The sequence below is a fragment of the Carassius auratus genome, chromosome 8, assembly GCF_003368295.1.
Source record: "Carassius auratus strain Wakin chromosome 8, ASM336829v1, whole genome shotgun sequence".
NCBI lineage: Eukaryota > Metazoa > Chordata > Actinopteri > Cypriniformes > Cyprinidae > Carassius > Carassius auratus.
This window is the reverse complement of record NC_039250.1, coordinates 4,349,842-4,366,969: the sequence shown is the minus strand read 5'-3', so window position 1 is coordinate 4,366,969 and position 17,128 is coordinate 4,349,842. Positions and strand designations below refer to the sequence as shown.

Genomic DNA, 17,128 nt, shown 5'->3' with positions numbered 1-17,128 from the left:
TATACAAGTCTCACCTTTTGAATGGAATTAGTCAAATAAATAAACTAGATGATATTCTAATTATATGACCAGCACCTGTATATAGAGAGAGAGAGAGAGAGAGATTTAAATGATAGGCCGATATTTATTTAAGAATGATGCATTAATTATAATGTGATACATTAAAAGAAAAGTATCAAAAATATGAACTGTTTTCAAATAACAAAAAAAAAAAAACTGCTTCTTGAGCAGTTTCTGACTAGTACTCATTCACACTTTCACATGTGCTGCTGATATGATTCGTCAGTTAATCTTAGCTGGTTATTTTGTGTCAGTAAAAAAAAATAGTAATTTTTTTTTTTGTAAAAGCCCGATGAAGCTTTTACTAATTATTTAAAATTCATCTGATCTGACTCTACACAACATCGCGTGCAGTAATGCAAAACCACCAGGCCACATTAGCTATTCACCTATTCTCCAACCTGTAGGCGGAACCACTGCCCTTAATGGCGATTAATGACGCAACTTGAACTGAAAGCTGTGCGTGGTGTGAAGCCTTTTGGTTTACATATTAGTCATAAAATATTGATAGAAGGTTTGTGTTTTTAAACCACTTCAGTTGAGTGTCCAACAACTCCTCGCGGGCTATAATGTGGGCCACGGCATTTTTGGCCATCGCTGTTGTTGTGTGTGCCGTGGGTAGCGACAGAAGTTTGGAGGACAAGGGCCGCGTGGAATTGCAGCGAGTGCGTGAACTGTCGCAGCAGCCGCGATACGGCGAGTGCTGGTCTCGAGCTCTGGAGAAAATACAATCGAGCTGCAAAGAGTTCAGTGATGATGTGCAGAGCAAAATCGCCTTGTCCTTCACACACTGCCACCTGCAAAGGTCAACAGCTCATTTTACTAGAACCAGCTCAAGGTTCTCTGGTCTTCAGTGGTTTATGTTGACCCCTGACAGACCAGGGCTGCGTTTCCCGAAAACATCGTAAGCCTAAATTGATCGTAGAACTATTATCATCTTAGTTTTACGATGTTTTTGGAAAAAGCAGCACATACTGGTAGACCAGCCAATCTATTTATCTTTCTTTCTCTCATGTTTTTATTTTATTTGAATCAATAGCAAGTATCTATATTAACATATTAATTTTATTCAGTATATTAAAAATGCATGATTTGCATTTTATTAACATTATTTTTTTTAATCATTGCATTTCAAATACATTTTTTTCTGCTGTCATTATTGACTGTATCTGAACAGACGTGATGAGAAGCACTACTTTAGCCACAGTGTTTGGATTTTAATCAACATTAAATAGTCTTCTGTCTCGGTTTAATAATTTTTTTGCAGGTCAGGTCGTAGTTTCCCAGATTGTCCTGAAGATAGTGATGTCAAAACCTGCACTCAAGACATGGATCCTGTAGCCTTCAACACTTACACTGAGTTTTTTACCCATGCACACAGTATATGTCATTACTTACAGAGTGAGCGCTGGCAACAAAAAGCTGAGAGCACCATTCACCGGTACAAAGCTCACTAGATGTATACTTTAAATAAGAAAGGTGTTTATGTGCATAAAATATTAATGTGAGCCAGTGTTCATCTGTGTTTCAGGTTGACTGAGAGTTCAGCGGGGGTCGCGGAGCAGCTGGCCTCCACCCAGCGGATGGCAGAAGATCTGGTCGTGGCCCAAAGTGCCGCGCTGAAATCCCAGGAAAGCATCCTTCGCAATGGAGAGGAACTCAAGAGCACCCTGCAAGACTCCACTCAAGGTGATGGCCAATGCATAAAATAGAAGGAAATATGCTTATTGAAGTATGACATCTGGTTTCGAATCACTGATAGTGAAAGTTTTAGCAGTAAAATGTTAAAATACACATTTATTTAAAATAAGAAAAGGTCATGGTAACAAAAAATTGGAGATTGGAGAAATAAAATGAGATTAGGCAATGAATTATAATGTACAGTACAAAAAAATTGATATTCAAATTGAGCTTTAATAAATTCTATTTTACAGTGTTTTCTTATATGCATTTAATTTTTTATAGGCATATAATATTTGGGGAAATGAGCATGCACACCGATGTATTATACATCCTTTGTAATTACTTACAGCTCCAAGGTGTAAAGCTCATAGGTTAGGTTGAGATGTCACAACTCTCCTCTCTCATAATTTAGATACTTAGGTCATCGCTCTCTCTTTTATACTCATTTTATGTCAGTTCTTGCAAGTATCTGCAGTTAAATTTATTCCAGAATTAATTCACTCTTAACCACTTAACATGCAGACTCCATTCAGACTGTTTTGTAGATAATTTCAGCCTGACAGAAACGTCTTATTTTCTGCATGTTGTAGAGATGAGGCAATCAAAGTGAAGTATGTGCTTGACCTCAAAATGTCTTGTCTTTTTCCTCATTCTTTGCTTGTGTGCTGTGATCCTCACTGAGCTGAAATGTTTCAGGCCTGAGAGATGTGTTTGTGGAGATGAGGCATTCTGCACAGGAGCAGCAGGTGGCATTTGCGGAGATCTTTAACCGTGTAGCTTTCCTCCAGAGCTTCATCATGTCTGAAACGCACACGTTTAGTTCCCTCTTCTACAACGCCCTGGGCTTTGGCGCCTCTTTCTTTCTGACTTCTGTCCGGCGCACAGCTGGAGCAAGGTGAGAATATACCTGATCAGTCCTTCTAGAATAGATGATGCTGTAGAAATAAGTAAAAGGGTCTTTTTTTTATTTACTTATTTATTTTTACCTAAATATTTTTTTCATGACCCTTAACACTGGCCCTTTTCTAAAGAATTAAAAAAAAGTTTATTTTTGCTGCAGGTTTTTTTTCTTTGGTAATGTTTACATGGAAACTTTCTCTCTTTGTATGTGAAATGCGACCTGGCGTTTTTCTTTTGCTAGCGTTTCTTACGATATGCAGAGCAGTAGGTGCTACACACAGACAGGAACCGCACTGGCTGGACAAATATTCCCACTTCAGAGCAGACGTTATTGTGAATATGTTCAAATGTATGCATACATCTTGAATCAGACGTGTGCACAAATTCGTAAAAAGCCATTTCAAATGCTTTATTTTTAGTTTAATATTTTAATTTAATTCTCATTTCTTAAGTTTAGGCATCATGTGTCCATTTATTTAAACTTATTCATCTGTCTGAAGTCAGAAACTTGCACAAAAAAAAACAATTTATTTAGAAGTTTTGAAGTTTGAGTGTTTCCATAGTAGGCATCGTGTGCACGTTCAATTTTTGAAGCTTTTAATGTTTTACTTTAATTATTTTAATTCAATAACATTGTACGTCACATTGACCCTTTTAATAAAATCACTCAGACTTTGACATTGATTTTTCATTTTAGATTTTTCCTTTTTGGACTTGTGGCTTTGAATATATACCTCGAAAGGATGATCTGTAAGACGGTGTTGGAAAGCGAGGACCATGGTTTCCAACAGATGGTAAGACTAGTCCATAATACTGATGTGGTCATTGTGGTCTAGGTTTGAATTGTGGGTTTTAAGCAAAATCAGGGTTTTAATGCAAATTTTTCCTCATTTGCATAGGAGAAAATAGCCTTTTTAGTTGGTCTTCTAAGAAAATTCATGGTTCTAATTGGCTGCCTTGTTCTGCTGTACTTCGCTCTGCGCTACCGCAATATCAGCCGAGAGAGTCTTGAAATCCTGAAGGAGCTCAAAGAGACTCGCTCTGATCTTCAGCAGGCCTTGCAAAAAGCAGGTACTTTATCTCCAAGAGAGCAGGTACCTAGACTTGATTTAATGGGTTTAGTTCCGGAATTTGTTCTTGATCTTTCTTATCATACCTTCTAGAATGTCTCTCGGCATCTGTGGATGAATGGAAGAGGTCCAGACCAAAACACTGGCAGAGCAAGTGGGAAGAGCGAGATGACAGTTTAGTTGTTCTGCATCCCTCTAGCGTCGTGAATGCGGCCCTGTCCACATTCTCTGCATCTCCGGACAGTAAGAGCTGACATTTTAATCAATCTGCATGTTTCACAAGGGGTCCTGAGCTCAAATGATGATTTATATAAGATGCGTAGTTGGTGGTAATATAATATGGTTAAGTTCATGGTAATATTTAAATTAGTGTTCTAATTTGTTGAACTAACATCCTATTTCCAATGTAAATTGATATTGTCATCAGCCAGACATTATGAGACACGGAGCACGTCAGAAGCCCAGAAGAGACGTCAGCGGCACACGTCAGGGTCTCGTACACGGACGTCTTCTGTCACGGTGTACAGTGTGCTGGTGGATGACAATGAGGTGATGTACATACATTAATATGAATTAATTTTATAGGAATGTTTTTATATTGTGGTTCTGTTACAGTAAGATTGCTTACTTTAAAGTAAATCACTTTAGAAGCTTATTTAATAATTAGGGATGAAGATTTGACACAGTACAGTGAACTTATTTATATTGACCATGGACATTTACATTGATGGTTGTTTCATTTTAGATTTTTTTTTTTTATCTTTTTTGACATGTGGTTTTGAATTTACATTTAAAAGGATGACCTAATGATGAGCTAAACTGGTTACATTCTAGGAAGATTAATAGAGAATAACTTTAATTAAAATTTGAAGAGTTTGGTTCTAAAACGTGATAAATGCCATTAAAAAAAATATATATATATATATATAAAAAAAAAAAAAAAAAAAAAATATATATATATATATATATATATTAGTTTCTGCCAAAATCATTATAGTTTCTATTGAGTTGGTCAAGTCAATTTTTTATTTTATGCAAAATGCGATATTCGTTATTACGTCATGTTTTCTTTTTTTGCAAAATGCGATATATCCTCTTAACTAATCACAGCGCACCATTCCACATACTGTAAACAGTAACAACCAATCACAGCGCACCATTACACACACTGTAAATGTAACAACCAATCACATCGCACCATTCCATATACTGTAAACTGTAACAACCAATCACAGCACACCATTACACACACTGTAAACGGTAACAACCAATCACAGCGCACCATTCCACGCACTCTAGACGGTAATGGCGGCGCTTTGAATACACTCTACATCTTAGTTTTCCTCATTTACTTTGTACTTTGTGATCAACAAACAAGTGCTGCACGATAAATCGCATGTGATTTCCATGCGCAACTTGTCAGTAAAGCTGGTTCTGTGAATAGTACCGGGAAATCTCCATCACGTGCTTTCAGATGGAAATTATTCAGATGCATTTACTTCACAGAGCCGTAGATCACAGACAAGCTACGCTATATCACATTCATTAGATGAATCACATTCGATTATGAATGTTTTTATTAATGCCATTTATGTTTTTGTTAATACAACACACAGGACGACTAGTTAACTAAATTAATTTAACATGGCAAAGATAAATGCACTTTTGGAAGTTGAATGTAAGGTAAATGTCATTTTGGAATTTCTGTGGTCTAATGTGATATTGTTCATGATGATATTTTCTTTCATTGCTGTAATAAATGTATAGCTTTAACAAGATGACCCGCTGAATTCATTTTAGAAGCGATGACTGATGGATGTATTTTTAGTCCAGTGCCTGTATGTATTGATTGATCTATAATTAGTATTGCAGTATTAGTATAGTACAGAGGCTGAAACATGTTGATCAACTTACAATGTTGTGTATTTTCATCAGTTTCAATATGAAAAATTAAATTTTGAGAAAAAAAAGTATCATGGATTTATTGCATTTTGGGATGAAAAAAAATAATTTTAAAATCAAAAAATCTGAAAATCATTTCTGTTTGAAACAGAAAATAGTAGTTTTCATTTAGCCATAAACACATTTTTACTCAAATTAATCAAAATGGATTTATTATGTTTTGGAACCAAACTCTTAATTTGTCCCTGACTCAAATTACCCCACTGCATCATATTTACTGAAGGAAATCGAATAGTTCCTTATTGATTTTGGGTGTTGATTGTTGAAGGCCTAATCCTGATTTCAAGAATTATGGCCAGTGATAAAAGAAAATGAGCTAGTTGTTTTCTGCGACATCTCTGGGTGTTTTACTACTTATATATATATATATATATATATATATATATATATATATATATATATATATATATATATGACTTAACATTTACTACATTTAGTATTATTTTGAGGGGAAAAAAAATTTACATGGAAGGTTTTTGAACACAGTATCATCAAATTAGATTATATTAGGCCTTTCTTCCCAATAAATCGGCAGACTTTTTTTTTTTTTTTTCAAATGCAGGGCTTTGAAATATTATATTGAAAACTTTCACTCATTCAACAAAAACATAATTTGTCAGTCATTTTTGAAGTTTCTGAATTCTCAGCCATGCACAGACATTTCTAGCACTTTTCTCAATAATATTTATCCATTTCTAGCAAAGTAATTATAGATGTTTATTGCAAAAACCGTGTGGCATGTGTTTTCCGGCTGTATTTTGATTGAAAATGTCTGTATGCTAATATATTCTCATTGTTTCCCCACCAGCCGAGGTATAGCCTGAGAAGTCGGAAATCTTTAAATGGTCCAGACGTTAGAGGAGTGAAGGACTGATGCAGAATATCAGAAAAAGGTTTGATTGCCATCTAAAGATCTGATTCAGGTTCCGGATCATTGGAGAGATCTTAAACCTCTGAAAGATGGAAGATCACAGATGTTTTATCCATTTTGAATGTACGATTCCTTTTTAATCTTTAAACATTATATATTTTGTTGTTGTTGTTGTTGTTTTCAAATGTGTTGTTTTTACATAACCAATAAATACATTCCAGTGTAACAACTGAAGGTAAACTTCTTGCCCTTTACTACAAGCGCAGCAGGTTAATAGTGTATCTGACTTTATAAGCAAGACTGACATCTAATGGTCAAACTGTGTAATTGACAGCAACAATTATAGAAAAGGCTCCTCAAACCACCTTCCTCAGTCAAATACTGTCATCACAGCAGTAAGTGGTGGGCAGGACCTTTTTGCTCTTTTTAACTTAAAAGTGGATTGTTTCTGTACTATATATGACATATGCAGGAATAGATCTGTATGTCACTAAACCTCTGATGATTATGATAAACATGCAAAAAATGTATTGCATGGAGAGAGGTGTGCAGAGTTTCAGTCCTGCAGTTGGACAGAATCTACAGACTCGGCCTGTACGAACTCCGTTTAAATAAACATTGCACCCTTTCCACTCATAACATGGTAATTTATGAGAAAGCATACTCAGAAAGCCGGGTTAATCTCACAAAACCGGTCTTGGGCATGTCAGATTTTTTTTATTCCAAGACAATGAATTAATAAAAAAAATATATATATTTATTCCTTACAGGAATTGATTAGGGTCAGCATTTATTTATTTTCGCTGCATGACAACATTTCTCTACAAATTAACATAAACCAATATTATATAGTGATACAGACATGCGGTTTTGATTTTTAAGATCTTAAATGGAGTTTGTCATTCAAAACTATGTATTCATCTTTGGCTGTTAAGGGCTTTATGGACTTTAATGGAGTGGTATTAACCTAATGACAACCAATTAGATCCACCCAAATTCAAAACTGGTTAAAAGTTTAGTTTTTTCCCCTCCTACCTCTGAAGCCTTCTCAACTTGAGCTACTGGTGCAATGTAGGTCAAATTGGGACCAGGACTCCATGTTTACACACACTTAAACTATCTTTTTATGGAGTGTAAATGTTTAATGTATGAAATATAAACAACCTCCCCGATTAAGACACAGAGGGGTTTCTTTTCAGGAAGGGGGGACTTTCAAATCCTTTGAAAGTTTTTCCTTTGCATCACAAACCCTTAGGAAAAGAAAGAGGAGGAGAAAAAAAAGAAAACAGACTTTAGGGAAAGAGGAGAGAGAGAGATGGAGGGGGTTGAAGCTCGGTTTCATATGTCCTGAAGGAGGAGGAGGAAGGAGGTTTTCAGTTTAACAGAGTTTAAGCGTTGTCGAGTCCCACAAAAGAACAGACACGCAACCGGTGGAGAGCGACACGAGTGGAACACTGCAACATTCTAACAATGGAACGCTGCGACACTGTAACGTTTGTTTTGTTTGAGGACGCCGCTTAAAATACACGCCGACAGCCGGAGGAGTTCCAAACGGAGAATGTGGATTGTGTTCGAAGCAGCTGAGTGTGCATATTTTTGGATACGGTTATACCGAGAGGAAACGGGGGGAAAACCGTCGGAATAATAACGACAATATGCGGCTCCGTTTTACATTCCGCAACAACAAGTTTAGGAAAGATGAAATGGAAAAGTTCGATTTAAAACGCGAGTGTCACTAACAGAGCCAATGTGGGGTTTTTCGAAGCGTCACGTTATAATGTTCTCATCTTCTGTTATGGATTTCTAACGTTATTCGTTGCTTCTGTGTGACCGCAACACTACTGCAAATGTCATGAGAAGATGATTGGATTTCATAAAGGTCATTGCGCGTTCGGAGTTCTTTCTGTCGCACTTGCTTGGACTTGTATGTGGTTCTGGTTTAACTGATCGTTGATGGCTGTTTCTGGTCGGATTTACTCTCCACCGGCTGATCTGGGGGGATCGATCCGCCTGATTCACCCTTTCCAGCATCTACAGGAGGAGGACGAGCTCGGGACGAGAGAGAGGCTGGTGGTTTTGGACCTGGACTGTTTTGAAGATTCGGCTTTTATATCTGGACCTGGATTATAAAGACAGTTCCCTGGAAATCGTCCGCGTCTTGTGTGCTGTTTGCCTGCGTGAGGGTTTCGCAGGCAGGGATGCAGTTGAATCGACCCAAGAGCGCGCATCTCATCAGCTCCAGTCCGCACAGTTCATCATCTTATTCCAGTCAGTTCAAAAGCATGCGCTTCTCATACCACATCAGCAGCGGTTTACCCAGTCCACAGCCTGTCCTGCGCAGATCAGGTGAGTCTGGAGCTTATTTAAGCCTAGATCATACTCTGACATGTGTGTGTCATTTCCATTTATTTTCAGTTTAAGCGTTTCGCGTGCAGTTCTGCCAAAGCATCATTACAAAAAACAGAGGTGACGTTGATGCAAATGCAGATGTGTCCGTGACAATAAGGATGATATGAAGGAGAATTTTTGTAACTTCCTGGAAAAGTAGTATGTAGAAAAGTTTGTTTTCTACATAAAATGTGAATTAATAATAATCCGTTTTCAAAAATATTTTAAGTTTGAATCATAAGTCTTACATTTTTTTTTTCAAGATTACTCCATTTGACCTGAACATGACTTTTCCTTAAAAGGTCAGATATTATATTTTTAATAACACAGTGATGAGGTCCTGTCTGTTTTGATGGTTTTCTTGTCACGTGACAACAAAATGGCTTCCTGTGTGTTGGTTATGCCTCACTGATTTGGATGAGGTTTTTATTACAGTATTAATATTAGAAATCAAATTTGCTCAAATGGTAGTAATATTTTTTATTATTTTTTTCAAGGTTTTGAAAATAAAAAAGTCTTATGCTCACCAAGACTGCTTTTATTTGATTGAAAATACTGTAATACTGTGAAATATTACAGTTTTAATTTCAATTTTAACACCTAAATTCTTAGTTTTTTTTTTTTTTTTTTTTTTTTTAAGAAATTACAATATTTAAAAATAGGAATTTTTATATTGTCATTTAACAATTTTACTATTTTTGTATGCCGATTTACATACCTGTTTTTTTTTACAAAAATAATTTACAAAATGGAATATTATGCAACCACTTGAATCAACATTTCTTTCAACATGAATTTTATTATTTTAATTACATCTTGTCTTAATCTCTGAATGGTTACATTCTAATGACATTTTTTACTTTAAAGTTATGAAAAAATATCAAAAGGACATTTTAATGGGGAAATGGAAAACGTATCATAGAAAAGATGCATTAGACATTTTTCATATTAATTTGAACAAAATTAACAAAAACAAGCATCATTGACCCATTCAGTATATGTAGCCGAGGATCTGTTCTGCTAAACCAAAGCTTGCAGGTTCAAACCCCAAAAGGGTAGATCCATTAACTGTGACCGTTGTGTCCTTGAGTAAGACACCTAACCTCTTGTGACTCAATTGTTTTTTGCTACAATTGTTACCCCAACACTTCAGACCAATAAGTCACAACCCAGTCACATGACAACAGCTGTATTATGATCATGTCAACAACAGACATAAGTAATGTGTACATGGAGTAAATGTGCATGCATTGTGACCCTGTAAACTGCTTTGGATAAAACCTGAAATTAACACACATGTGTTGATGTAAACGTAGACATAGATGTGGAATACTTGAAATGCTTGATGTTTTCCTCTCTGAGAGCGAGCTTTGACTCCGGATGTCTAGAAAAATACCACCACTCCAGTCCTTGTGTAACATATTGTCTAGGCGCTTGTACAAAGGAGTCCCAGAAAAATCACCCTTAAACTATATTAAGGGCAGGCCAAGCTCTTTTAAATGATTACCAAAAGAAATCAGCATTCATCTTAGTTATATTTCACAGCACAGAAGCAACTGTGCTCTGAATGGATGTGTCTGAAGACGAGGTCATCAGTCAAAGTGGCATAATGTATTATCCTGCCACCGCACGTTTGTCTCAGAGGACGGCGTGCCACTAAATCAATGCCCTACGTTCAGAGTGACATTTTCATGTGATTCCCATTTAAATTCCTGTATAAAGAGCATGCAGTGTGTATCTTGATAATACAGTGCAATATTTTCCAGTTTGCAGCAGTCACAGTAATGTATGTAGATAAACATGTTTTGGCGATGCAGTTCGTCAGATGTTTGTTGTGCATGTAATGATATTCACATGCTCTATTGCACATTTGCTGATAAGGCTATACAGTGGAGACCTTGAAGCCTGTCTAGGGTTTTTTTTTGTTGGTGCTACGCTGCATTGTTTGTACTCGAGTGTGTGTTTACTTGAGGGTCTGTCGGTTTTTGAGATATTTACTCAAGCTCTGCACTGTGAAATCCAATTAAATGCGTCTGGAGTTCAGTTCAGTTCAGTGGGTCGCATCTGTGCTGACCACCAACTCGCTAGCGGCTTTTTTAGAAACGTGTCAGTGGTGTTTGATGCACTGGAAGGCCAAACACGGAGAGTCAGACTCGGTGAAGGTCTTCTTTAATAACTCGTGGCATTTGCTCAATCTATTACCCTGAAAGATCTCCTGTGATGAAAATCAAGTTGTTCACAGGTCCGTATGGTGGTTTTAAAGGGATAGTTCACCCCCAAAATTAAAGTTCTGTCAATTTCTCACACTCGGGTTGTTCAAGATCTTATTTTCTTTCTGTGTTGAACACAAAAAGAAGATAGTTGGCAAGCAAACATTTGCAGGTAGCCATTGACTTGACAAAAATCATATGCAAGTCAATGGCTACCAAATGTTATGTTATTATTCAGGTTAACCTCAAATTTGAATATTTGTTTGAATTTAAATCATAAAAATATTGCAAACCGTATCAATGTATTTACCCAGGGGAAATTAATATACTCATTGTGCTCAAAATGTCAACAGCTGAAATAATAATGTTTTCAGGGGATGTTTACAGAATTTCCGTGGGCTTTAATTAAATAAAATATTTTCTTGTTTGAAAGACTAGAGGTATTTAGATTGTAGAAATTATATATTTTAACAAGACTCACTCAAATAAACAAGCAGACATTGCAAAATATTTAATTGCAATTTCAAGTAAACAATGACATCATGCACAAAATATATGTGAGATTATTGTATTGTCTTAATTGATTAAAAATATGATATATATGAAGAAAATTGTTAGTAAATACAATTATCATCAATGGACATTCAATGTACCCTAAATTATAGAAAGGCCCAAGCATTTAAGTCAGCAATAGGCTAAACAGAAGTTGCATTTGTCTTTTCTTCTCTGTTGTCAATTTTGATTTCATGGTGACTTTAAACTGTGGTGCTGTAATATTTGCATATGAATTGTGTGGCTTAAATAGCTGTTCTTCTGCAATGTATGATGATATCAGTCTGTGTAATTCAGTCAAATGAGTGTACCCCAGCACATCATAAATAACATGATGTTGAGGTTAAAGAAAAAAGAATGAAGTTGGAGTAGAAATAGCACTGGCTGTGGCTGATTTAACACGAGAGCAGCGTAATTATCTCACTTAAGACTTGTGAACGGGATCAGTTTCCATTTTCACCCATAAAAATAGCATGTGGGTGTTTTAATCTGCTGTTATTTTGAAACATTTTTATCGTCATTGCATGTGACTGTCACAGATGGGGTCATCGAGTTTTTGTCCATTCATTGCCCTAAACTCACTTGGATCTGGTATAATCAATATAACAGCTGTATCAAATGTGTTTGAATGCTCTTCAAGCATCTGTTAATAGATTTGCAATTTAAAAGAGAATTAAGTTTCATGTGCATTTTTTGCATTTATTTTATTAATCTAAATTTTATTATTAAATTAAATGTTTTGTGTCAGGAATTTTTGTTTTTAAAAAGTCTTGTGTGTTCACCAAGACTGCAATTATTTAATAATAATAATAATAATAATAATAATAATAATAAAAAAAAAAAACGTTTTAATGAATAGAACGTTTAAAACTAAAGAACCACATTTATTTGAAATGCAAATATTTTGTAACATAATAAATGTAATGCATCCTTGCTGAACAAAAGTATTATTGTAAGTATTAATTAAAAAAAACAACTTACTGGCCCCAAATGTGACCCCAATGAATATGATGATAATTCAGTATTATGGTGGAATTATCATTTCATACCATTACTGCACCATGATTTAACCACAGTACAGGATGACCTCAGTGGAAACTTGAGCTTGTCTTCATTTTAAGAACACATGATCCTGTTGTAGAAATAATGGCAGAAGCCATATTTCACACCTTGTTTTCGGTCTCTTTGCTGTTTGTCTTGGATGAAGGAGTTTCGATGGAAAATGTTGGAATGTGAGGGAAGAACGTGTTGCAAAAACTTGGATCTGTCTATTCTTAAAAGGGTGTGTATCTGCGTAACGCAGCCCGAGTACGATCAGCCCCACAACTCCCATGATCATTGTCACATAGTTTTGGAAGACAATCGTATCTCCTCCCAGACAGTTATCACGAGTAGCTGTGAGTGAGAAAACTCCAGCTCGTTCACTTCTGATGGTTCAGAGCGGCTGAAGTGCTGTTATTACGACAGCGTGAAAGCACAGCAGTTCTCATTGGTCAACGGCCAACTCGGTAGATGAGTAGGAAGTCTGTCTGGCTGCTCGGCCTGGCGCTCTGTGGAGAATTACACTTGTGTGAATGAGCCAAACTCCTTGTAAACCTCCAGAGCGCCGTTAAAGAAACAGCCCTCGAGAGGTATCCATATATAGGTTGGGAATGAAGGAAACCGACTCTGTAATCGCTCTCTAAACCCTAAAGAAGCCCTGTATGCAAAACAGAGCCTTACCCATGAGCCTCTTGGTTTATTTTATAAACACTGAGAACGGATAATACATTATGTTTACTTTAACTCATCCTAGTTTGATTGCTGTGCGATAGAGTACAACAGCCAGCCTTCGGAAGTAAAGATTCCACTCGTTTGCTTCTCCGAGAAAATGATTTTAAACTGTAACACAAACCTTTTCAGACTGACCTACCACCCAATCCCAGCATGTTAGATGTTTATATGCAAACCACAAGTAAGTGTGATGAATTACGCAAAAAAAAAAAAGCGACCGCCTATTCCCATGATGCACTGCTGATAATTGAGTCACACTCCCAAACAACTTACACTATAGAGTTTGGAATAATTAGGACCTTTTAATGTTTTTGGAAGAAGGGTTTATCTGACTGAAGATACAGTAAAAATTGTGAAATATTATTGCAATTAAAAATAAGTGTTTTCCGTTTGAACATATTTTAAAATGTAATTTATTCCTGTGATCAAAGCTGAATTTTCAGCATCATTACTCCAGTCTTCAGTGTCACATGATCCTTCAGAAAGAACTGATTGCTTTATTGGTGCTCAATAAAAAAAGATTATTCATAACATGTATTCATAGGCTAAAATATATATATATTTGAAACATATTCAAATAAAAAATTTAACATTATTACTGTTACTATTAACTATTTTTGATCAAACAAATGCAGCTCTGATGAACAAAAGAAACTGACATAATTTTTTTTAATTATTCCAAACCTTTGGTCGTGTATGTATTTAAGCATATTTAAATGCAACAAAGTGTTAAATTATGCTTGCAGTATATGTAGTTAACAAAATTGCATATTATATATTTTATTTGCTTCTTATGTCACTTGACAGTGTTTCATGTTTTTGTGCCTTAGTTTTTCAGATTATTTTTTATTTATTTAAAATTTGTAATGTTGTGATTCATCTCGGTTTGTTTAAAGGGGTCATGAACTGCCTTTGTTTTTTATTTTGTACTTATCTCCGGGGTCCACTTATAACACTATCAAGATTTTTTGAACAAAAAATATAATTTGGAAGTAATAGGCAATTTTCTGTACTGAATATGCTTGGCGGAAGTAATTGAGCACTTCATTAAAAATAAAGTTCATCAAATAAAGTTTATTGTTTGGTTTCTACATTGACCTGCATTATCATTTACTATTATATGTGTGAATCGGTGGGCGGGGCTAAACAGGCAGTGATGTAGAAGCAGGGGGTTGATGACCTGAGGAGGCGGGGCTTATTCACACTATTACATCACAAAGTGATGTTGGCAGATTGGCTTCAATATATGCTGTTTTTAGACTAATGAGAAAGGTCTGAGTTTTGAAACATACAGATTGTTTTTATAGTACGGTGACCTCTTATATATCATGACCAAGGGTAATTTATATTTATTTATAAACATTTTTAGATGTAGATTTATCAGTTCATGACCCCTTTAGAGCTGAAAAAAAGGTCCAGTGGAGAAAATGATTGGAAAAAATACTGCAGGGTTCAAGGTCATTGAAAAAGTAGACAGTTTCTATTGTCCTCCTCTGATAATATCATCTTCATTGCCGAGTAACACATTCCTGTGCTCACTCAAGTCAGACTCTCTGTAATATTGCTATTTGCAACCTACGCAATGCAAAACCTGAAGGATAAATCTTATATAAACTCTTATATTGCTTTTCAAGCTTCTCTATAAAAGTCCTGATTCGTTTTGGCAGGATCAGTGATAGAGAGAAATTTGATCAGATAGAAATGTGAAAACCTAAATCCTGGCCTTCATAAATGCTTTGCGGACCTCAGCCTCTGGAACAATGGGAAGCACAGCTATGCCTTCAATTCGGCAGACGTACGCTTTAAGACGTTTCTAAACGCCCACATGCTCATATAAAAGCCATCTGGTGGAGAGATTAGATTACTCTGAGGTGGTTGTTTCCATTCTGAATGCGTGTCTTCATTTCCAATATTATGAATTTTGAAAATTGTATGTTTGCACACTTTGATGCATAAATGTGTGGGTCTGAAGGTCATCTGTCTGTTAGTGCTACACAGTAATTAGTATTCCGTGTTAGAGAACTGAGCAAACCCATTAAATTTGGTGTATTTGAATGTATTTTAGTCTTGAGTGTCACATGATCCTTCAGAAATCATTCTAATTGGCTGATTTGCTGCTATTGGAAACATAACAATTCCTAGTTAATTTTTATTAAATGGTCTGAAATTGCAAATGCAAAAGGAAAGGCAGTGCCAGCAGAGAGTTCATCTGATTACAATTTCACTTTAGCATGTTGATTTATCAGCCCTGTGTAATATTTCGACACGGTCTTGCTTTATTGTTGTAGGGTAATGCGATTTGGAGCCTTTTGGGGAAATAAACAGTGGAGTCAATGGAGCAACTGGGAGCTGTGTTGATGAAGCTTTACTGTTCTGATTCTCATTAGGATCCCATAAAAGTCTTTTTCTATTGGTTTTTGCATATTTCCATTTTTGACTCATAATTACGACCATATTTCGTGCTGTGGAGGTTATGAAATAAACCTAAACTGAGTTGGAAAATTCCTTTTTTAGCATTGATTGATGCTTTAGGATTGAACTATTTCAGGTGTTTCAGAGAAATCATTTCCACAAAAAAAAATACATGCAACAAAGTTTAATACTTGGGATTTGAAAAAGTTCTGTTTGTTATTAGTTGTGTACAAGTAATAGTAATATGATGTACATAACTTATCCAAAAATGAAAACTATCTTTAAAAGTACTTGCTCTCAGGCCTTCTAAGATGTAGATGAGTTTGAAATGTAGCATTACATCACTTTCTCACCAATGGATGCTTTGCAGTGAATGGGTGCCGTCAGAGCGAGAGTCCAAGCAGCTGATAAAAACATCACAATAATCCACAAGTTATCCACATGACTCCAGTCCATCTTTTAATTTCTTGAGAAGTGAAAAGATATGTGCTTGTAAGAAACAAATCATCATTAAGATGTTTTTAACTTTCAACTATGCATTGCTGGAGAGTCCATAATCCATAATAACACAAGTTCCGCCATTGAAAATTCCATCCCTCGTTATCCTCTCATTTCAAAATCCACAAACTTATTTGTTTAGAATCATTTTGGACTGTAAACGGTGCTTGATCTGTGCACATTTCTCTCCTGATTCAGACAAGACCACTTTTTCACTAATATGTAATAATATGATATTATGGATTGAGGACTTGTATTTTAGTAACTGTTTGAAGTTAAAAAATATCTTGATGAATTTGTTTCTTACAAACATGGAGATTTTCTCTTCGTAAGACATAAACTGATGGACTGAGTAGTTTGTGTATTACTAAGATGTTTGGATTCTCATTCTGATGGCACCCATTCACTGTAGAGGATTCATTTGTTAACATGTGATGTAATACTCAATTTCTCTAAATATGAAGAAATATACTCATACATATCTTGAATTGCTTTTTAGCAAACACTGCTACTAATAATATTGATATAACTTCCACTTCTGTTGAGTTTCCAAAAGGTCCATAGTTTCATAAAACAGCATAGTGGAAGGTAGACAGTTAAAAGATGAGAATATATAGCTATCAAAGAGCATTGACAGGCATTTCGGTCACACATCCACCACTCATGAGTATAAATAGAAACCTCAGAGGCTTGGCCCGGGCTGACGGAGGAGAACTGAAGGGACACGGCCATGATGTGACGTAGCAGGC

The 17,128-nt window shown here is 35.8% G+C and overlaps 2 protein-coding genes across 3 annotated transcripts in view; both read left to right on the top strand.

The window, feature by feature from the left end:
- Nucleotides 1-434: 434 nt before the first annotated feature.
- Nucleotides 435-6,778, top strand: LOC113107028 (uncharacterized). Its single transcript, XM_026269152.1, has 9 exons — nucleotides 435-865; nucleotides 1,328-1,501; nucleotides 1,592-1,749; nucleotides 2,440-2,638; nucleotides 3,341-3,437; nucleotides 3,543-3,714; nucleotides 3,807-3,956; nucleotides 4,141-4,262; nucleotides 6,484-6,778. Exons 1-9 carry the CDS (start codon nucleotides 630-632, stop codon nucleotides 6,547-6,549), a joined length of 1,374 nt encoding a protein of 457 aa, XP_026124937.1. The 5' UTR covers nucleotides 435-629; the 3' UTR covers nucleotides 6,550-6,778.
- Nucleotides 6,779-7,825: 1,047 nt separating this feature from the next.
- LOC113107026 (FYVE, RhoGEF and PH domain-containing protein 1-like) overlaps nucleotides 7,826-17,128 on the top strand; it is a 40,307-nt gene continuing 31,004 nt past the window's right edge. Inside the window, exon 1 of one of the 2 annotated variants that reach the window (XM_026269148.1) lies at nucleotides 7,826-8,892. In XM_026269148.1, coding sequence (XP_026124933.1) covers nucleotides 8,745-8,892 — 148 coding nt within the window. In that variant the 5' untranslated portion in view covers nucleotides 7,826-8,744. The remainder of the gene's footprint in view (nucleotides 8,893-17,128) is intronic. The other variant, XM_026269147.1, reaches the window with a different exon arrangement.